The 22,863-nt window shown below is 33.7% G+C and overlaps 1 protein-coding gene across 7 annotated transcripts; it reads left to right on the plus strand.

Annotated features, from left to right (window-relative positions):
* Window positions 1-14,198: 14,198 nt before the first annotated feature.
* Window positions 14,199-21,550, plus strand: LOC110650341 (probable hexosyltransferase MUCI70). 7 transcript variants are annotated; one of them, XM_021805285.2, is made up of 9 exons: window positions 14,199-14,384; window positions 15,020-15,198; window positions 16,832-16,949; window positions 17,069-17,248; window positions 17,734-17,799; window positions 17,887-18,086; window positions 18,576-18,991; window positions 19,759-19,943; window positions 20,998-21,550. In XM_021805285.2, the coding sequence occupies exons 3-9, from the start codon at window positions 16,868-16,870 to the stop codon at window positions 21,369-21,371; spliced, it is 1,503 nt and encodes a 500-aa protein (XP_021660977.2). In that variant the 5' UTR covers window positions 14,199-14,384; window positions 15,020-15,198; window positions 16,832-16,867; the 3' UTR covers window positions 21,372-21,550. The 7 variants fall into 7 exon arrangements, with proteins under 7 accessions (XP_021660977.2, XP_021660984.2, XP_021660989.2 ...); XM_021805292.2 differs by having other exon boundaries at window positions 15,020-15,109; XM_021805297.2 differs by having other exon boundaries at window positions 15,020-15,101.
* The last annotated feature ends 1,313 nt before the right edge of the window (window positions 21,551-22,863 follow it).

Raw genomic sequence — 22,863 nt, forward strand, 5'->3', positions numbered from 1 at the left:
TAGGCCCAGAAACGCCTAAACCGTGCTCTGATACCACTAAATGTGACACCCCTTACCCGTGTACAGTATACCCGAGTAAGTAATGCCACACGGTGTACCGGCACATTCTAATATACCTTAATTAATTTATATCATGCTTTTGAATATAATTTATGAAATATAATTTATTTAAACCATTTATCGAAATTATTATTTATTTGAGGTTCCGAAAATTTTAAAGAAAATCCGGCAGAGTACCGGCTAAAAATGGAGAAAACCGTTCTTCGGAACCTGTGAAAAACACTTCCTATATTCATATTCAATCATCTCAACTCCATTTATCAAAATCTCAACATTTTTCAACCATTCATTTCTCAATCATTCATCTCATTTAATAGTCATGTAACAGTCACAGATCAATATTCACTTTTCCATTCACAAACACAAATTTTCATTATTTACATGATAATCAAAATACATTACATAAGTTTCATTTACACAAAGGAAAATAAAAATCAATTACAAAATACCAAAATGAAGCCTAGTGTCCTACCAATGCACTGTAGACGGTGAGGTGACACAGACACTATGCAGAGCTGCAGGATGGACTCACCCAGTCTGTGGTCTACTGGGCTCTCGATCAGTATCTCTAGAACCTACGCGTGGCAAAAGCAACGCGCTAAGCAATAATGCTTAGTGGTGCAATAATAAAATAAAAGAAAATAGCAGAAAATAAATATGTATTGAATGTATTTATCTTATTTGTTTTGTATTTGTTATATTCATTTATTTCGTTAACTTTGTCCATTTTCATTCATTTGGTTGCCCAAATAACCTATACTGAACGACTGGACTGGATAACGGGTCATTGGCTCTGGACACCGCGGTGCCTCAGGCCGTCATACCATGGGACGCAGAACGTCAACCATGTATGCAGTCAGTATGGCTGAAAAGCCATGATATCACATAATCGGGCATAAAAGCCATGAATACGGGCATAAAAGCCATGAATACGGGCATAAAGCCATGAATATAGGCATAAAGCCTTTCGCAGTACTGCTATCACAATACCCTATTGGCATGCCAAATTATCCAAACCAATTTAGTTAGGTATACTAGGGCATTTGATACTTTAAAATTCTTCAATTTTTGAATTTCAAGTTTTGGTGTCACTATTCACCTCATTGGTCAACAAAAATGTTGACTTTTGGATAGAAAATAGGTGTATTGGTTTTAACACCCCAAACATACCACATTTTGTATTTAAAACTTGTTGGAATTTATTACCATTACCATTTCTAAGCTTAAAACTAAGAGGGCAGAAATTTCAGTTTTTGAAGTCTAAGTTTACTGTTCCATTAAGCACTGTTGTAGTGGGAATTTGAAGAAATGGCAAACATGAAAGTTGTTCCTTATTTTGTCTAGTTGAATTTCCTTTTTTGAATCACTCAATTTGGAGTTTTGTAGCTCCAGATATGGTCCAAAAACCACAGCTGGCCGGATTTCCATTCTGCAGAAATTACCATATCTACAGTAACATGAAGAGTGACTGGAATCACTTTGTTGGATGGGTTCTGGCCATAATTTGGGGTAGGTTCCTTGATGAAAGTTGTTTTTCTATGTCTTAACTTATTGCTGTAAAAAATTCAGGTCAATTGACCATATCTACAGTGAGTTATGGCCAAATGAACAGTTACTGTTCATTTGGTCATTTCTGCAGGTGCTGTTGTAGGGTATCTGAATTGGAGCCAACTTTTGGTCCTCTTGATTTGGTATTTTAGGCATGGTTTCTTCAGCAAAAATGTGCCATTATAAGCCTAGTTTCATGTACAATTGGCCAAACACTAGTTGGACCTACACAGCCAAAGTTATGGCTGTCTAAGTGGACTGAAATTTCAGTCACCCTGCTGCTGTCCCTAGGCAGCATACTCATTCACTTTGCCATGCTACATTTCAGTCCAAATTATGGTCAACTTACCTAAAATGGTCACTAATTGACCATTAAAATGTTCTCTAACAATTTCCTAAGCCAAGTCAAATTTTCACTTCTCAAAACCCTAGTTTCCATTATAAGTTTTCACAATTTACCTTAGTTAGCTACTAATTCATTATTCTTATGTTTATAAACTTCAAACATGATTTCTAATCCTCTTTAAGTCCATCAAACACTCCATTATTGTTCCTTCAATAGGGCTGCCGAATTTCATGTACACATACACATGAGTTTGTTTTCATTTTAGTTACAAATTCTTACCTATTCCAAGTCTTAAACATAGAAATAAAGAGCTTTAGGTGTATATGTGCACTAACCTCTTGTAGGGCAGATTTTTCTAAGCCCCAAACTTCACTTTCTTTCTTCTTCTTGGCTGCCAAAAGGTCTTGCAAGGTGCAAGGACAAATTTTAGTGAAAGGTCTCTAGGGTTTTAGGGTGAAATGAAGAGGGAATTTGAGCTTTGGATTGAAAATCAATGGAGGGAGATGAGGAGAGGGTTTCGGCTGGTTGGGTAGGATAAAGGTGGCTGCTAGCTTTTGGTCTTGTTTATCTCTTTTTATTAGTTAGTTAATTGGTTGTTTGAATGCAATTGGTTGTAACCTTTAATGACATCACATTATGTCATAATTTGCTTTTTATTTCACTTTTCTTTTCTTTTCATCACTACTCATTTTCAATTTAATTTTTAATAATGTTTATTCATATTTTATGTCATATTAATTATTTACTCAACTGGACAAGTCGGCCAAAAATCACCTCTGAAGGCGAAATGACCAAAATGCCCTCCGTTTGGCTTAACGGGTCAAAATTGTCTGTACCGATTGAAAAAATTTTCTAAATATTTTCTTGGCATTCTAATGCCATAGGAACCTCAATGACCCTTCTCTGGAGTCCCAAAAATTATTTTATGAATTTTTCTCCGGGTCTAGGGCTCCTCGTTGCGAGAACCGCAACTTCCCTCTGGTTACCCATCGCTTGGGCATCGGCTCATTTAACTTGGTTGTATTTTATTTCTAAAATTTTTACTAAATTTTTCTTATTAATATATTAATTATGGTTTCTGACTTTAGTTTAAATATTTTTCCGGACGTTCTAGCTGTCCGGACCGACACCGGTCACCGGAACAGTAGAATATACGGAGTTGCTACCGGGAGAGTGTTACACTAAAAGTGTTGTTGGTGCTCTCCACACAAAATTCCTTAGAGAAGTTACTTTAGTAGACAGGCAGATGCAGCAAGAATATTTTAAGATGAAATCTTGCTCTTTAAAAAGGAAAGATATAGAATTTTATTATCGATGAGGCCAACTTAAAGGGTACATATATTGTCTCTCTTCAAGAGCAATTGCAGGTGTCGACACCATATTTTGGCCGATCCCCAGAATCAATAAATTTCGAAACCGATCCCCAGCACTAAGTCTCCCTTTGCCAGCCAACTACATTTCCGATCTCTCTTTGCCAGAAAACCATGTTTTCGATCTCCCCTCAAAAAGGAATCGAATCAACACTAAGTCCCCATGTCATTTAAAGTTTCACCGATCTCTCGGACCAATTGTCAAATCTCCTGACTAGTCTATTACATTCTCGAGCTCTCTTGACAAACAAAATTGAATCAACACTAGATCTTTATGTCACCAGTTTTATTGCCGATCTCCATTTTAAAAAGTTTAGGAATAATCAAGTTAAGGTTCCAATCCGGTTTAATGATGATCCCGATCTTAAGTGTTCAAGCCAAATTTCCAATTTTAATTAAGTCCCATTAAGCGTTGTTTCCCTACCGATCTCATGCTTATTGTGTTTTCTGATCTCTTATACTTAGACTAATAATCACTTTTAGTTGTTTTAATATGCTAAGGCAATCAAGTGCTTATGCAATTTAGAGATTTTCCGATCACATCCATCCGCTGAACAAAAGGGGAATTTCATTTCATATTAAAATTTGTACAAGTCATTCGGCTGGGGGATCACCCCCAGCCTGATCTACATTTTGCTCACTTCCTCTCTCACCCTCAGCCTCCTCCTCGCTTTCTTCTTCATCTTGGGGAGCCAGGTCGACCATCCAGGAGAAGTCCTCCTCGGGATAACGCTTCTTGAGCTCGGCCAGGAGATCCCTGTGAGCACTCACATAAGCACCGGCCTCCCGTGTCATCGCCTCTTCTTCTTTTGCTCTGAGCTCCTCAGTAAGGCGAGCGACCTCACCGGCTCGGAGCGCCTAAACTTCTTCAAGAGCATGATCTCGCTCGGCCAGAACATGAGCTTGCTCGGCCAGCTTGTCCTCATAGAACTTCATCCGCCCCTCAATTTGAGATATGTAGTCCTGAGCGGATGAAAGCTGGGATCGAAGAGAAGACACCTCATGACCCATCCTCTCGCCCTCTTTACCCAGACGATGAGCCTTCTCCCGGACGATGTGCTGGTTCACCAAACACTCCACATTCAGGCTCATGGATCTGGTCAAGACGTCATCAAGACTATTCGGAGACAGCCTATCCCGGTCTTCCCGAAGGCAGATGGAGGACCCCAGGACCTTAGCGAAACCCAGATTTTCTCGAACCGTGTGGTTTTTCTCCAGTGAGTTGATCAGAACCTGAGCGCCCCAGGAAAGGGCCCTCACAGGAGGTTGAGAAGGACCCCCTTTTGCGCTCGGAGCAACTGGAGGAGGTGGAGGCGGCTCTTCTCGTCGAGGAGGGGATCGGACCACTTCTACGATCGGCGCTCCTGAAGGTTGAGACGAGCCTTCTTGTATTTCCCCGTGCTCATGCCTGGGTGTCTGCATTTCCTCAGCCCACTTCATCTCCCGTACTTTCCGGGAGATCTCTCTCTTCCGCTTCCGGCTTTCCTTGGAGGCTTCGCCGCTTGCCATACCTGCATAAAGAAGAGGTCAGTGAGATTGCTAAGGTCCAAAGATCTGAGATATAGAAAATACCGATGCTGAGGTCAGAGAGCTGAAGCTCACGATCTTGGCCGGTGACCAGCTGCATAGTCCAATGGTGCAGCTCGGCCGTCACTGCATCCAAACAAGAGAACTTCTCTCTAGACACTTGCTCCTTCAACTCCATCACCATTGCACCCTCTTCCCTATTTAGGGCGATGTGCTTCGTAAGCAAGGGACCCTGATGCAGCCAGCTCCGAGGGAAGCCCTCAAAATCGTTTGGAATTTTGCTCCTCAGAACGAAGAAGCGATTCTTCCAATTCTTCAGGGAGGAGGGCAGATCGGTAAAAAGCCCACAATGTGGCTTCGCCTGGAAGAACCAATACTCGTCGTCCTTTCGACGAGTTAATCTATGTAGTTCGGTGAATACCTTAGCTGTAGGACGGAGTCCCTTAGCTCGGCACAGGCCCCTGAAGGCCACTAGGATCCGCCACGAGTTCGGGTGAATTTGGGCGATGCACACTTGGTGATATTTTAAAACTTCTTTGAAAAAGTCGTCAAGAGGAAACCGCAACCCGGCTTTTAACTGTTCCTCGTATACCATGATCATATCATTCTCCTCGAAGAAGTGATCGGCTCGGTGATCGCTGTGACACAGGATAAGTTCATACGAATCGGGCCGGATGTTGTACTCCTGGCTGAACGACTGCAGGTCGGTTTCTTGCAAGATAGATGGCAGCTCATCCATAGGAAAATTTTCCCTCCCCGAAGAAGGTACATGTCTTGGTGGTGCTGCTTGCCCCCGAGCTGGAACAGAGACCCTAGGAGGTTCAAGTCGCGCGCTTGGTCCGACCACCTCCACTTCATCAGATGACCACGAGATCTGAACGGAAGGGGAGCTTGCCGCTCTCTGACCCTCGGCACCGCTCATTTTCAAAGGAAATAGAAATTTTAAACTAAAAGAAAGATCAAAACCCTTACCGGAGTCTGATCGGTGTCGGAAGAACTTGAGAAAATGAGAGAATTTTGAAGTTGCTCGCGAGAAAGCCGAAAATGACATAAGGAAGCAAATAGTTGGCCCATCCCCTATTTATACCCGTCCGAGCATTAAATACTCACGGCATCCCAGGCGGTGCATCGGTTAGAGAGATCTGCCAGCTGTTTCTGACACGTCTCACGAATTTTCCAGAAATTCCATAAAGAGATCGGCTAACTAGAGATCGGCAGATTAAGATAAATATTTTGAATCACGGATCGATTAAGGGTCATTTAAATTAAGGGTTAGATCGGGTAAATACTTCAGAGATCGGAAAATAATCAATGCAATAATAATAAAATGATAATTGATAAAATAAAATTTTTTATTTCCAAAAGATCGGATTACATTAAAGGTCGGATTACATCACTTGGGTGATCTCTAGAGATCGGATTACATTAAAGGTCGGATTACATCATAGTGGCGATCTATAGAGACCGGTGGAACATCCTATCTAAAAGGCCTATGTCAAAGCCTAGTCTCGTGGCTGAGTCAAAAGATGTGTTTGACTAGGAGACCGGCTGTCGACATCGAGTAGATGTACAGCTCAGATAGGGTGACTATGACTCTCATGAAGATGAGAGATGTCGTCATCGATGTTACCGCTCGAAACCGAGCCGCTGTCGGAACACCCAGTGAGGAGAGGAGCCAGACGAAAGCCAAGGGGCAGTCACCAGTGTTAAGGGGAATATTAGCAGTCTTCTCGCCCGAAATCAGTTCACCGTTTGTATCGGTCGAACGATTCGAAGTCAATAAGATCGAGGTCCTCGATCTAGATCGGTAAGTTAGTCCGGTTCTCTCACGGTCATCAAATGCAGTTATCATAATTTCCCGTTCACCGGGATCGTAAATTTTCAATCGGGGAATAAAGAGGTCCATCGGAAAGGGATCAAAAGCCACAATCATGGCCGGAACTACTGCCGAAACAGCTAGAACAGGAAAGTAGAAAAAGAAGGGGGAAATCGAATGAGGAGGGTTTTTCCTGTTAGGGGTATATATAGGGGAAGATCAGGCATTTATTGCTAAGCAGAAAACGAAGCGGACGCTTCGAGAATCGAGGGAAATTAATGCTTTGACCGGACCGGACCTGATAAAGGGGAGGACCGGAATGATAGAGATCGGAAGAGGGGAGGCCGGTATGAAAGATCGGAAAAGGAGCATGTTAAGAAGATCGAAAAAGAAGAGAGATCGGAAGGCAAGGAGAATAAGACAAGTCCCAATAACTGTCATCAGAATCAGAGCCGAGGTAGTTAAAGCGTTGCAGACGAGATCTCCACCGCACGCCTGAGAATCGCCCACAATGCTAACAGGTGCCAGAGTATGTCATGACAGTCCTGTACATCCCAATCTCCACCGTTGATCTCACTTACAAGGACGAGCCCAGAGCCTTTGGATCAAAGAAGAAGACGACAAGACCGGCGCCTTTTATTCCCAGCCTTTGGATTGCCCAGGTCAACAAAGTTTAGGACCGTCAAATTAGAAGGAGAAAAGGACAATTATTCTGAGAATGATCTCAGCCGTTCATTTCAATTCTCTTTAACTCTCGAGCATCCGATCATGTCCTTCAAAATCCAGACCCTCCATCTCCCTCAAGGAAAATCTTGACCCTTCATGGAAAGCTCCCGATTCCTATAAATACCTGCATGAAAAAACTGTTGAGGGGGAACAAAAAAAAATATAAAAAGAGGTGGTAACTATAGTGGAAGAACTCTGAAACTTAATTCAGTTCATTACTCTGTTATTTTGAGTTTTCATAAGAAAGACTTTTGAAACTAGTTTTCTAAAGTATTTTCTTGCAAGGGGATTTGTGAATACTGAAACTCCATTTTCAGGCCGTTCATCATCCTGTGACACTCTCGCTTTCTAGCTTTGTTATCTCTATTTTCACCCCCGTTGTTCAAGCTCTATTTCATCCAAACTCGGTTATTATTTTGACTTGACTGATTTTTTTAGCAAAGTACCCTTCATTTCACGGTGAACCTTAGTCATCAGGCTATCAGTTCACAGTCCTACCACGTCTTGTGATTTTGTAGTTGGTTCAATAGATTCGGCTCCCCACAGGTAAGTGTTTATATCGCTGCTTTATCAAGTGCTCGTTTTATTTTACGTATTTCCTTTGCTTTTATGTTTGTAATTTTCATTAAGTCTACATTGCGCGAAAAAGGTTATTCCCGAGTTCATTTCTTTGTTAGTTAGTCCGTTTTTGTTATTCCTTGTTGCCTCTAAATGCAAAAGTTCTAGCCCCGAGTAGCATGTAAGTAGTTGGATAAACTGAAGGTAACTGTATCTTAAGCGTCTCTTTAAAGTATTGAAAGGTTTGGATAATAAGTCGAGAAAATAGAAAAATCAAATCGTTAGGCTAACACAGAAGACAATCGGGTAAGACGCCATAATGCGGAATAAAAACTAAATCTTAGATAAATAAATAGAATAGATCGGATATCAAAGAGACACTAGCTAGGCGACCACTCAGGAGGTCAGTATTCCTTGTCAAGTCGCGGGGCACCAATGAGCCAAAAGAAGCTTTATTCAGGTCCCCGGCATCTTCGAACACCAGAACCTTTAGTCTTAGGCTCTTACGATACATGAAATTTCAAGAGATCGAAAAAGTCCTTATCCGACTCCCATTCAAGTAAAAGAGATCGGAGGAGAGTTCTTATCCGATTCTCAGCTCAAAATTTTAATAAATATTTAAAAGAGATCGGAAGAGAGTTCTTATCCGATTCTCAATTCAAAATTCTAATAAATATTTAAAAGAGATCGGAGGAGAGTTCTTATCCGATTCTCAAATCAAAATTCTAATAAATATTTAAAAAAGATCGAAGGAGAGTTCTTATCCGATTCTCAGTTCAAAATTCTAATAAATATTTAAAAGAGATCGGAGGAGAATTCTTATCCGATTCTCAATTCAAAATTTTAAATACTTAAAAAGAGATCGGAGGAGGGTTCTTATCCGATCTACACTCAGAATTTTAATAATTATTTAATAGAGATCGGAGGAGGGTTCTTATCCGATTCTCAAACCAAATTTTAACCTATACGCAAAATAATCCCAAAAACAAAAACGACACACGACGTCAATTCACTAAGGTTGTCTCATTTACTTGTGTATCTGGGTATTCCAAATTAGTGAAAAATCAAACATTCCTTTTATCTAAAGGACTAACATTCCATTCGATCCCCCCTAACTATCGATTTTAATTTATAAAGAGCGTAAAGTTAAATCTGCTTACCCACATTAAGGGACGAGGTGGGGTGCCTAACACCTTCCCCACCCGTTTACGGACCCCGAACCTAGAATCTCTGTATTGGAAGTGGTTTCATTTTAATTTGTCTTTCTCGAAATGGTTTCCTTTGATTTCCCTCAAAATCAAAGTGGCGACTCCTCACTCTTTCCACTTCGGTGAGTGCTCGTCCAGGCGACCGCAAAACACCTTGCAATAGCAGGCTAAACGAAAAGGAGCCATATTAGCAACACAGAGGGATATTTCCCAAATCTCTTTAAGAGAAATTCATCAGATAATTCTTGCCATACTTGATATGCTCTGTGATCAAAGGAAAATATTCAAGGGAATTGAAGTCCTTAAAAAACTCTATAACAAATCCCATCTTCAAACTAAATGCAAGAACTTAATTGTGTTTGCAAAAAATAAAAAGAAGTTTAATAAGAAGTACAAGTTTAAGCATGGCAAGAACAAGAAGAAGAAATCAGTCATATTCTTTAAAAGGAAATTTGTCTTCTCTCAAAAAGTGGTTTTAAGACTTTTAAGCAATCACAAGGCCTTTCTTTCCCCAAATTTGTTTTGATCTTTTCCCAACATATAATGCCTGACAAGCCCATTTTGAATTAGTAAGCTCAATAAGACCCTAAGCTTAATATTTCATATATTTTTAATTAAAACTACAATATTTAAATATACAAATAAATTAATTTTTAAATAAGAAATAATAATATATTATTATTATCAAAGCAAATTTTAGAGATTTAGGGCTGAAAGATCTTCACTCTGTCCCATCCTTGATGATGAAGTAGGCACAAAGCGAGGTGGGTTGAGCCGAATTAACTAGCATCCCTAATTATTTTTTTAGAGAAAATTACTATTTAGTCTCTGCATTTTAAAATCCCTCCATGTAAAAAGAAGCTCATTAGTCCTTTATTTTTGGTCTAGGAACTATTTAGTTCTTCCATTAACTTTTCTATTAGTCAATTTAGTAAAAGGAAAGAGGATAGTTGTAGACAATGATTGAATAGTAGATGGATTTAAAATTATGAATAGTAAATAGTTGTATTATTCAAATTACAATGACTGAATAGCTGACTTTGGAAAAAATTTGCTTTAAAATAACAAGAAAAAACTAAACAGTTCATGGACTAGAAAATAAATATGCTAAATAGTATATTTTTTAAAATAAAGAGATAAATAATTAATTTTATTAAAATGGAGGAATTAAATAGTAAGTTTTCCTATTTTTTATCATTGACTCCAATGAACTCTATTCCGCCTAGAAATTATGTGAAGAGAAAGAAGGGTGAAGACATAAAGTAAGGGTGAGCATTCAGTTAACCGAACCAAATTTTCAACTAATAGAATTATTAATTAATTCTAAAAATATTAACTAAATCGAACAAAAATTGAGAGAAAACCAAATTTAATCAAAACATAAAAAAAAATATTTGGTCAGTTATCGGTTATAACTTAATTAACCGGAATATATATATATATATATATATATATATATATATATATATATATATATATATATATATATATATATTAATTATTAATAAAAATATATTTATAATTTTTATTTGTAAAAAATAATAAATATGTTTCAATATTAACAAGAGAATGACTATAATTTAAATATCTATATCTATATTATATATAAATGTGTGAGGGAAGAATGAACATTAGTTTTGTCAAAAATGCCCTTTCTTCAAATTGATTACAATTATATTTTTATTATTTAAATTAATTTTAATGTTTGTATAAATTTAAAATTCTTAATTTAGAGTTCATATAAATTTAAAATTCTTAATCCCACTTATATTTAACTTCAACTAAATATAAAATTTTATAAGAAGCAATTAATTAAAATAAAAAATTAATGATTGAAAAATAAAAAATATAATTAATCTACAACATATAATCTATCTATATATATAATTTTAATATAATTACTAAGTTGTTGTTTATAAAATATTAATTATTTAAATTTAAATAAACAAAAATATGTAATTTTAGTTCTAAAATATTATAAATTACAATACAACAAAAATTATAATTAAGCTAAGATTCTTAATAAGAAATTATAACTAAACTGAGTTTAGTGAGACAAAAAAAAATCAAAGGTTCTAGTTGTATGAGTTATTTTAAAAAAGTAGTTGTCCCTTGTAACAACCCAAAGGGGGGTAGAGGTGAATTGGGTTTTAATTAAAAATTTGAAGGATAGGTAGAGATTATTAAGTGAAATGCACAAGAGAAAAGAAGGAAAGAAAGAATCCAAGAGATTTTATAGAGGTTCAGCTATCCCAAGCCTATGTTCTCTATTTAAGGCATTTCTTGAGAATTAACTCCACTAGAATTCTTTTTTGAGTGAAGAATAAACTCCTTACAATCACCACATGAGTAAATCATTATTCTTTTACGAATCCCTTTACACTCGAGCAATTTAATGCTTTATCACACTCTAGTAACAATAAATATTCACAATAACCTTGAACTAACTCTCAGAACAAAGAAATTACAGTTCAAAATATCAAGCTCTCAATAGTCAATTATGGTAGCTCAAGTTCTAGAGAGAGAGAAGAGAAAAAAAAAATCTTTTGAACACAATAAATTCTCAAGGAAATAGTCATTGTTACTTCTTTTCAGTCATAAATAGTTTTTATTTATAGTTTTAATAAGAAAAACCGTTGGAGGTATATTAAATGCAAATGTAGCCGTTCAACCACCAAAAATCCTATTTTATCGAGTTTCAGAAATCCAAATTCGGCTACCGAAGTCTTTTACTTCGTCCTCTGAGAGTTAGAGCGCTAAAAAATATCATTTAAAAAGTGAATTTTAGCTGTTGAAGTCCCAACTTCGGCGATCAAAATACTCTCTGGACAAAAAGGACAGTTATGCTTTAAAAACTCAAAAACCATCATTTTAAAGAGTGAATTTCGGCCGTTGAAATTCTCACTTTTGGCTGCTAAAGTTCTTAAAAAGGGCATTTAAGTTTTAAAAACTTATAACTTTTTGACCCGAGCTCGAATTTTTGATCCGTTTAAACCGTGGGAAAGTTAATTTGATAAAATTTTCAATGAAAATACTTCCAAAAACAAATTTGCATTTCTCAAAAGTAAACATTTCATTTTAGTCCCTTTATCCAGAAAAAATTGAAAACTCATAACTTTTTGACCCGAACTTAGATTTTCGATTCGTTTAAACCATTAGAAAGCTAATTTGATAAATTTTTAATGAAAAAACTTTCAAAAATAAATTTGTATTTCTCAAAAGTGAAAATTTTATTTTTACTCCTCCTTAATCAAGAAAAAGTTAAAAATAGAGACATTAAGAAATTTAAAAAAACCTAGACTTGAGCCAATATAACCAACCATTTGAGATTCACAAGATAAAAAGAAAAAAATTTACATTCTAGTGTTTTTCTTGATTTTTACTTCAATTTTTTGCTCTCTTTCAAATTTGATTTAAAGCAATTTTTCAATTTTAAACTTGGGATTTACAATCTCAACACAAATACTTTCAAGATAGATTAGTAACATACTAATTATTTATTATCATCAAAACATTGATTAAGACCTCTAGGTTCAACAAAAGTTTAATTAGCAAATAAATAGGTGAAAGCGTGAAAATATTGTAATATTATTAATTTTTATATTATTTATACTATTGAAATTTTAATCCTATAAAAAATAATTAAGTAAATATATTTAAAAAATTAGAAAAAATAGATTATAAGTAAAATGAAACAAAATGAAATGTTAAAATAATATAAAATATAGAGGAAAATATATGAATTCTAAAAAAAAGTTAAAATTTATTTATTTATAATTAACGGATATACACCCACTTTTGTTAACACAGATATATTTATTTGTATATATATATATTCTTAATTTATAAGAAAAATATATAAAAATATATTTTTATAATAATTTTCAACAAAATATTAACTTGACATTAAACTATTTGAAAAAAAAAATATGCCAGCATTACATAAATGGATACAAACATAATATAATATTATAAAATATCATAATATTAATTTGATAAAAATAAAAGTTTTATCAAATCACATGGAGAAAGGGATCAAGAATATATTATTATAAATTTCTAATTAGAGTTTGAATATATCAATTAAATAAGAAATTATAAGCATGAGAATATTAAATCATTGTATGTGTTTTGATAGTTATCTCTAATTTCTGTCTATAAATAAATTTTATATTAATATAAATTATTTTAAGGTAAATATTATCTTTTATTATAAATTTTATTTTTATATTTTATATTTGATTTTTCACTTATAATCTATATAACAAATTTATTTTTTTTATAAGAATTAAAATTTGAAATTATTATATTTAATAATATAGTTGATATTTTTAAAGATTCTTTTGAAATAAGAAAAAATTACACTGTAACTAATAGTGTAGTTAAGGAAATTAATCATGTTTATTTTAACATTTTTGAAAAATTTAAAATGTACATCATCCAATTTACTGTAGAGAGAAAACATATTATACTAATTCCTTAAAAAAATATTGAGATACAACTTCAAGACTCTTAACGATGTAAATGATTATACTAAATAAAAAAATTCTTATTTTTTCCCTTTTAAATGGTAAAATTAGCTCATATGATATTCGATTATATTAATTTAATAATTTTTTATATAAATTTTTTAGGTATAATTATTTATATTCAATTAACATATAAAATTAAAAAAAAAATAAAAAGATATCATAATTGTTATCAAAAGATAATAATTATTCTAATATTTTTATTTTTATTTAAATTTAATTATTACTTATTTTTATTTTATTTAATTGATTTTATTATTATTTAAATTGAATTAATAATCTTTAATTTTATAATCAAATACAAAAATTATATAAAAATAAATTAAACCATAAGTGATGAATATAAACAAATGTATAACAAGTTAAAAAAATTAGTTATTATAAAATAAAAAAATAATAATCATAAATAAAATATTATTAATAAAATTATAATTAGTATATTAATTAATAAAAAATTGATTATTTTGATTAGGAATCCAAAATAAAAAAAACTTTTCCAAATTATCAACAGAACACTGAACTAAACCGAACTTCGATTCGGCTCGGTACACTGCCACCAAGACTGCCAGCCATTGTTCCTCACTCTATTCCCACCGCCAAAACCTCCACGCACCTCCCCAACCACCGACATTGCGGTCTCCCATTTGTTGCATTTTCTCAGCTGTCTCGCTCTTTCCCAAAGCCATTTCTCAGCTGGTACTCTTTATTTATTTTTTTATTTTTAATTTTCTTTTCCTTTGTTTGGCTGTTGAGAAAATTTGATTGTGCCCTTGCTTTCCGAGTAATAATAAATATTGATTTCTGTGCAATGTAATTCATTGAACTGATTAGAGATTGATATTTGCATTTCCTTACTTCTGTTTTAAGTTTATTGCGCTTTTTGCATCCAATCTCTTCTGGAATGATTCCCTTTTGCGGTTTGTGACTAAATTTTGGTGAACACATATCTATTACAAATAATTTCACTTTGAAAATTGCTATGGAATTAATTTAATCTCTGACTCTACCCTTTTTATTTGTTGTGGATGCCATTTTTATGAAGTTGAAGCTAAATTGCGAGTTTTTTATAATGCTTTGTTTAAATTCTGCTATCTACGGTTAATTATTGTCTGAATTCTTGTTTTTAGTTTGGTTATCTCTTGTGATTTGTTTTTATTTATATTATGCCATCTATTGGAGTTGGGTTTTGGGATTGAACTGGGTACGAGATGGCTGATAGCCTAGCATCAAGACCCTGTCATTGCTAGCACATTGCTCGTATATTCATGAATATGAATTCAGGTTATTTGTAGTTATGATATAAAGTCCCTTTTTTTTTGCCAATTGTTCAGGTTATTAGCAATTGTTTCCAGCTGAGCACGATGATGATGTGCTAAAGGATGCATGCTGGTGTGGATTATATATCCCTTTTGTGTATGTGTGTCAGTGTTTTTTTTTCTTTTTGCACAATGTTAATTCTTGATGGGCGGCAGGGTGTTCGGACAATTTGTGTGATGGGTGTGTTTTAAAGGTTGGTAATGGGAATAAATGGCCAATTTAATTCTTGACCAATATTTAATTATGTATATTATTTGATTGAGGTAGAATCTATAGGTTTTTTAAGAACTACTGGGTGCTAGTGCTACTTGATTTTGTTGCATATTATCTTGGAATATATTCAATCATTAAATTTCTCTTTGGGAATGAAAATGAGGGAGGAAAGAAAATAATAGAGGAAATCAGGAGAAGATTTCTTCATTTAATTTTCCCTTATCTTGTTTGGATGAGGGGAAAATAATTTCTTCCTTTTATTTTCCTCCCACTTGTTTCTTATTTTCTCTTCAGATTGGAGAGATTCAAATTAGGTGGGCCCAAGGGAAAATTTGTGTTTGTTTTCCTCTTACTTTCTCAAACAAGGGAATTATCTTTCCTCTTGTTATTTTCCATCTATTACTTTCCTTCCCTCCTTATTTTCCACCCTCCCAAACAAGGGGTAGGTCTCCTTGATCTTCATGGGGGAAAAAATTCAGTTTCAGCTCAACAAACGGACCTAATCCAACTCACAAATTTGCAGTCAAGTCAGGTTATAGTGCAAAATCTCTTTAACTGAATAAGGTCGGGTTAGATTTCAAGCAAACCTAACCCGGACCGTGAACAGTCCTACTAGTTTTGATTATTAATCCTATATAGCGCCTTGGTTCTTCATTGATTTTAAGTGCAAGGACTAATCCTATGAATAAAAATTCATTCTCCCTGTTTGATAACATTTCTATGAATGAGAATGACTAAGTGGTGAATTGCGATTGTTTGCATTCTAACCAATCATTCTCAAAGCTTGAAATGTTATCTTATGAGCTTGTAAAATATGTTTCTATATCATATGTCGTAATTTCATTAAGATTAGGTACTTGTCAGTGATGAGCTCTATCTATTTCTTAGCGACTTTAAAATTTGTCAACGTGACAACCAAAATTAAAAAGTAAGCCATTTTATCAAAAAATGTTTGAGAAGTTATTTTCTGAAAAACAAATGGACCTAATTTTCTTACAATCATTTCTTGGCTTTAAGCTTCCATATTTATAAAGTCATAGGCTATAAAGCATAGCATCATCTTGTGAAGAAATGTCTAACCTTTGCCAATGATTTTTCATCAGCTCTTTTTCTAGAGATAGAACTCCATGGTGTCATCCAAGCTTCTAGCTGACTATTATAGAACCTCGATAATCCGATCTATATTACATATGCATAAATTGAATTAGAATGGAATGAATTCCAATATGTTAGATCTATTTAAGATTTCAGAAAAAAAAAAAATATCAAAAGGTAATATTTCAAGCATAATTCATAATTTTTTTTGTTAGGTTAGTTGGTTATAGCAAATAATCATGCGTAATATTTGTCATACACGGAAGATTTTTTTTGTCAAACAAAACTGAGACTAGGTATAATTTGCTAGCATCACCTTTTTTGCTATAAGAGCAACCTAGCAAATAATCAGTTTGGCATTTGTAATTTCTTTTTGGTTTTATTGTGAATCTTTTTGAACTATCTTGTAAATCGTTAGAAAATCTAGTATATAGCACCTTAATCTGTGAGTTACTCCTTATATCTGATTGGTACTAATGTATAATTTTATCTGTGGTTTTCAATTATTGTTTTCTAAGTGATTAGTAAAAGGAGGTCAACAGAGCAAGTTGACTATGGAAAAAGAGATCCAACGGTCCATATCCCTGCGGATAAGCCGAAGAGGAGACAAAAGTAATCCAACATCACATTCTAAAGGTAAAGAATATGATTATAATTTTTCAATTCTGAAATTCTTTTTAGTGTTTTGAGAGTTGGTGTTAGGTGTTGATTTGCTTGTAGAGACTGATTTTGTTTGTTATGTGGTGGTGACCCAGATGGTGAAGGTGGTCTCTTTTCATCAGCGAAGTTTTCCAATGATTATCCAATGAAAATAATGTGGAAGCGTGGTTTTATTCGTTTGGTTCTTGTAGCGGGTATTCTGTGGATGTTGTTGATTCTAGTTGTACTATTATTTCATGTTTGGTCTTGCCAATCTTCTTATGCATTGTTTTCAGGTATTTTTTAAACATGTGAATCTTGCAATTTTTTTTCTTCCATGTATGTATTTACTCAGTTTTAAGCATGAATTTCCCCCTGTTATGTTTTCTGTTTTTCTCAAAGTTGTAAAGTCCATTCCTCGCTTAGCTTAATTGAGATTTTTTTCTACTTGAATCAAGAAGAGTTAGCAAATCTATGATTTGAAATTGTAATCTATTTCACTTTATTTTTGCTGCATGATATTGGCAGCCAAATAGGGCATTGTTGGCATGCACACAAAATCTCACACACACATTGGTCGTGTTGCTTCTTGTTTTTTCATATTTAATTTTCCAAGCAATTATGCTGTAACTCTTCATTAATTTGTTAATTGTTACCATCAATATGATGAAATCATGCTATATATGCTTTAGTGAAAATGTCTCATAAAATTCAAATTGCTTATTTAAAAGTAGATATTTGAGGGTAGTGGTTAGCATTATGATTTCTATTTGACATGCAGCTATCTGTAATAAAGACAGCAAGGTGTATAATGTTTTAAACACATGGGGACTTGTTGCACAACATCGTAAGACTTTGATTCCTCAATCTTCATTAAAGTTTTCATCTCTATATAGCTTTAGCATGTGACACTATTTATGTTGCTATTTGTTAGGTTGTCCAATCCCTGTAGCCAATAATCCTAACGAAATAGTTATTCCAGAAGGAGGAACTCCTGATAAAATTGTTAAAAATTTATCATATTTTATGGAGGATGAACTAGTGAATAATGGATCTCAGCCATCCTCATTATTTGGAGGACATCAAAGTTGGTCTCAAAGAAAGGAGAGTTTCAAATTAAACTCTTCTATGAAGGTAAATCTAAATACTCATAGTACAACTAATTTTGTGTTTGTCTTAATTCCTTATACTTGAAAATAAAAAAGAGTCATCATTTTCCTTCCCTAGTGTGTATAATCAGTAAAAAGCATATGCTGATGGAGAGAAATGTGTATTAAAAAAAAAAAAAAAACCTTAGGATCTATTTAGCATTGTTGTTAGAGATGTTTTTAAGTATATTAGTTAAAATGTATTAAAATTTGATTAAAAAATAAAATTGATATGTTTTAGCTATAATAACACTATAATAACAACATAGTTATTTCCATACTGCTGTTTTTAATAGCATCTAAATTTTTTATAAAAAAAAAACCCACTCTAAAATTCAATGCCATACGAGGCCATAATATAATTAGGATTTTCCATATTTAGTGAAAGTCTTTTTTTTTTTTTTTTTAAAAAAAACTTTTTTCTTACCTCATAAATTTAATTATATTATTCTTTATCATTCATTCTACCTTTCAGGTTCATTGTGGATTTATGCACGGTGGTGGTGCTGAAATGGATCCCATGGACATCAAATATGTCAATAAGTGTAGGTTTGTGGTTGCATCTGGAATCTTTGATGGATATGATATGCCTCATCAGCCTTCAAATATAAGTGACCGTTCTAAGAAACTGTTTTGCTTTCTTATGGTGGTGGATGAGGTTTCTCTTGATTTCATAAAGGAAAATGCCACTGTAGTGGAGGACAGTAGTGGGGGACTATGGGTCGGCATATGGCGTCTTATTCTACTGAAGCATCCACCTTATAACGAGCCTAGAAGGAATGGTAAAGTTCCCAAGATTTTAACCCACAGGTTATTTCCTCAAGCACAGTACAGCATTTGGATTGATGGTAAAATGGAGCTGATAGTTGATCCGTTGTTAATTCTTGAAAGGTACTACTACATGATTAAATTTTTTGCTGATTAGTTATTCTATTCTTTTATTGTTTTAGAGAGAGAAGGCTGATAAATGATAGTTCTAGGGCATGGTTGCTAGAGGTTTCCCTTTTTTAATTTATTTATAAAACCAATAGAATGAATAGAGATATGAATATTGTCATTTATTCATTCAAAAATAAGAGATGGCTAACAACAAAGTAAAATGATATAAATTCAAATATTACCCTTTATACGGTTTAAGTCTCTGCATAAATGAAAATCTTGTAGGGTTTAGTTGCTAGAGGTTTGCTTTTCTTGTTTTCAATTTATCTGTAAATCTGATGAACTGATTTTCGGTTTTGGCATCCAAACTATATGTTCTTATCTTTCCTTAATGCAAACTATATGTTCTTATCTTTCCTTAATACAAACTATAAAAGAAAAGATATGGTCTACACATGCTATGCATTCAATAGATATTCTGCATTTTATATTCTACTGGCATGACTTACAACAGTTTAGTTTAAAACAATGCTTTTAAGTCCATACATAAGTAATGCTCAATTAAACATAAGTTGATTGTTAGATAATCTATCCAAGATGGTGATTGCTAGATAATCTGTCCAAGATAGTATTCTACGGAATTGGCTGTTCTTCTTTTGATGAAACAGTAGGTCTCACCTGTTGAAGCTGCGTTATTACTATACACACACAACACATGCATCAGTTTACTGAACGGAAGAGAAATAAACTAGATAATATGACCGACCATTATTCTACAGATACTTATGGCGTGGAAAGAATACCTTTGCCATTGCTCAACACAAACACCATCGCAGTATATATGAGGAGGCTGATGCAAACAAGCGGAGGAAGCGATATGCACGACCCCTTATTGATCTTCACATGAAAATATACCGATATGAGGGAATGGAGCCATGGAGTTTGAAGAAAATCACCATTAGTGGTAAGAATGGGCTTTGTTTTAGTTTTTTTTTTTTACCAGTTGTTTTTCTTGTATCCTCAAATGTGTATACATGTCTATTTGATTTCATTTTAACCATAGAGGCTATTATGCCAATAGATTACATTAATCAGCTCTTAGGTGAATATTGTAATATTTAGTTTGATTGTCTAGGTGACAACATATACAAGTGCTTCTAGGTTTTGGACTGCTCCAGTAGAAAATATAAATGAGGAAGTGACTAATTTGGGAAAGGTAGGTGAAGGAGAAAAAGTTATTGCGAGACTACACTCCATTAAGGGGCAAGGAGGTTTAATGATCTCTTACTTGATGTTGATAGGAATTATTTTAAACTTTCTAGGTATAGCTTAGAGAGTCGAATATGGGATTTGTGTAAAGCCATGCTTACTGGTGGTTGCAAAATTCTTTCTACTCTTATTTTCAAATGACACTGTTGAATTAACCTTACAAGTCATTGTTTATAATATGGATGTAGCTTGAGAGTAGAATTCAGAGTTTGCTTTTATGATGTTATGTTTGGAATTCTATGCACTCTTGTGCACAAAAAAATTATGTAGAACTAATTTTAGTTATGGTAATGTTTTATTATGAATTTCTAGGTGTTTTCTACTGAATACTACCTACAAATTTTATGCAAGTTGTGCGTATACATTTTAATAAATTGCACCTTGCATCCCTCAAATGCGTATCCAGGCACAGGTTAATTGTGCACCTTACACCTGACAACTATGATCACAATTTGTCATGGCCATTTCATTGGGCCTGGTTTAGGCTTTAGGTAATAGGCAGTGATAACACATCAATAATTATGTCACCTAAAATCCTTCGCACAACCACTGTATGGGACTGGATGAGGAAGTTATGTAATAAGAAAAATAGCACATGAAATACAGTGTCAAGAAATATAATGTTGTTTGTGGAATGAGGGAGCCTGGTTTAGCCTTCGTGATGATATTTATGAAGGCTGCATATAACGAAAAAGTAGTAATACGGTTTTTTTTTTTCTTAGACATTGATTAAAATTCATTTAATGCAGATGTGCCAGAGGGAGCTATTATTATAAGGGAACATACAGCACTAAATAACTTGTTTAGCTGCTTGTGGTTCAATGAGGTCAACCTCTTCACTCCGAGAGATCAGTTGAGTTTTGGCTATGTTGTGTACAGATTAGGAGGTGCGTTCAAGTTCTTTATGTTTCCAAATTGTGAGTACAACTCGCTGTTTGTGCTGCATCCACACACGAGAGAGCATTCATCAAAGGTAGAATGGGTAAAAAGTTTAAGCGAGTTTAAGGGGACTGGTAGCAGTATGAAAGAGAGCAGAGGTGGATTAGGACTATGGACTCCATATCCTGGAGACCTTGATTCGGTTGTCTTGCCACCGGTTGTAAGAACATCCAAAGCAGGCTGAGTTGAACCTTATTTTGCTAATACCTTGTGAACTTACGAAATGATTATTTAATAACTTAATCTATCACGTCTTTGATTAGATAGAGACCTTTGAAAGTTCTGTACATTATTTGGTAGTGCTGATAACCTTCGGGAATGTATAAATTTTTGGAGGAATTAGTGTTACGAGTTCATTATTAATTAGCGTACACAAGCAAAACTATGTAACAACTAATAAATAAATTACAAGATCAAAGCACTCCTCACTGGAAAATTATGTAACAACTTGAAAAACAGCCTTTATTATTCTGCATGATTGAGAGATGAAATCTAGGATAGAGAAGCCAAATCAATTTATGCAGGATCAATGGCACTCTGCAATGAAAACCAATGAGGTTGTTTAGCATATTGCCTCATACCCTGTATTTCTACTACTTCAATTCTCACCTCAATGTGTTGAGAACTCAAATAAGAGATCAATTTCTTACCTTCATCAGATGAGACGGAGATGGAAAGTCAAATGGATCAAACATTCTATCAAATATCAATTTCATACCATACAATTATCTATATTGCAATTAAACATTGAGATTCCAATGTTATATTTTATGTTCTAGTACAATTGCTTCAGGAAGGCCAAATTCATTGCAGAAAGCTTACTTTGGCTTGACACATAATCCAAGAAAATATATAATCACACTAGGGTCACCATGGATCAAGCTTGACTTTTCAGTTAGATTCGAAGTATTATTTCTCATCAACAAACAAGAACGCGTTGTTGCGTCTCATAATCTTGCCTGTCTAATGTGAAGCTGCCTGTCAATGTATATCTGTTATTTATCCTGGAAGATCTAAATCCATATGAGAAAACTAAATTCTAAAAGATTTAGGTCGACCCTACCACTATAGATTAATGTAGCACAAGCAAATTAGAAAGGAATAATGGAAAACAATTTTTTTTTTTTTGATATTTTCTATTTTTTAAGAAAATTATAGTTTTTATTTTTAATGGAAAACAAAGAAAAATATGAAAATATGTTCACCTACAAATAATTGAAAATAATTTTTAAATTAAAAAATAAAAAAGTATTCATATTTTTCAAGATTAAAAAAAATAAATTATTATAAAATATATTTAAAAATTTATTTGAATTTTAAAATCCATTTATTTGATACTGATATAATTAATTTTTTTTGTTATTGTAAATAAATATTTTTCTAAATAATTATTCAATTTGAATATAAAAAGTTATAGTTTGATTTTATTTATAAAAACTCATTATTTTCTATGTGGAAAATTGTTGGAAACAAAATTTTTTTTATAAAGGAAAATAATGAAAAACAACTTAAAAGAATTTTTCAAATTTTAGTTAAATTTAGGAAAATTGAAAAAGTGGTTTTTCTAGTTCTCTATTTGAAAAACTTGCATATACGAAACACAAAACTCTATTTTTCAATTTTCTTAAAAAAATTTTTCAAAAAATTGCCCCAATTTTTCACAAGTGAACAACCCT

This window comes from Hevea brasiliensis, chromosome 9 (assembly GCF_030052815.1).
Source record: "Hevea brasiliensis isolate MT/VB/25A 57/8 chromosome 9, ASM3005281v1, whole genome shotgun sequence".
In the NCBI taxonomy this organism is placed as follows: Eukaryota; Viridiplantae; Streptophyta; class Magnoliopsida; order Malpighiales; family Euphorbiaceae; genus Hevea; species Hevea brasiliensis.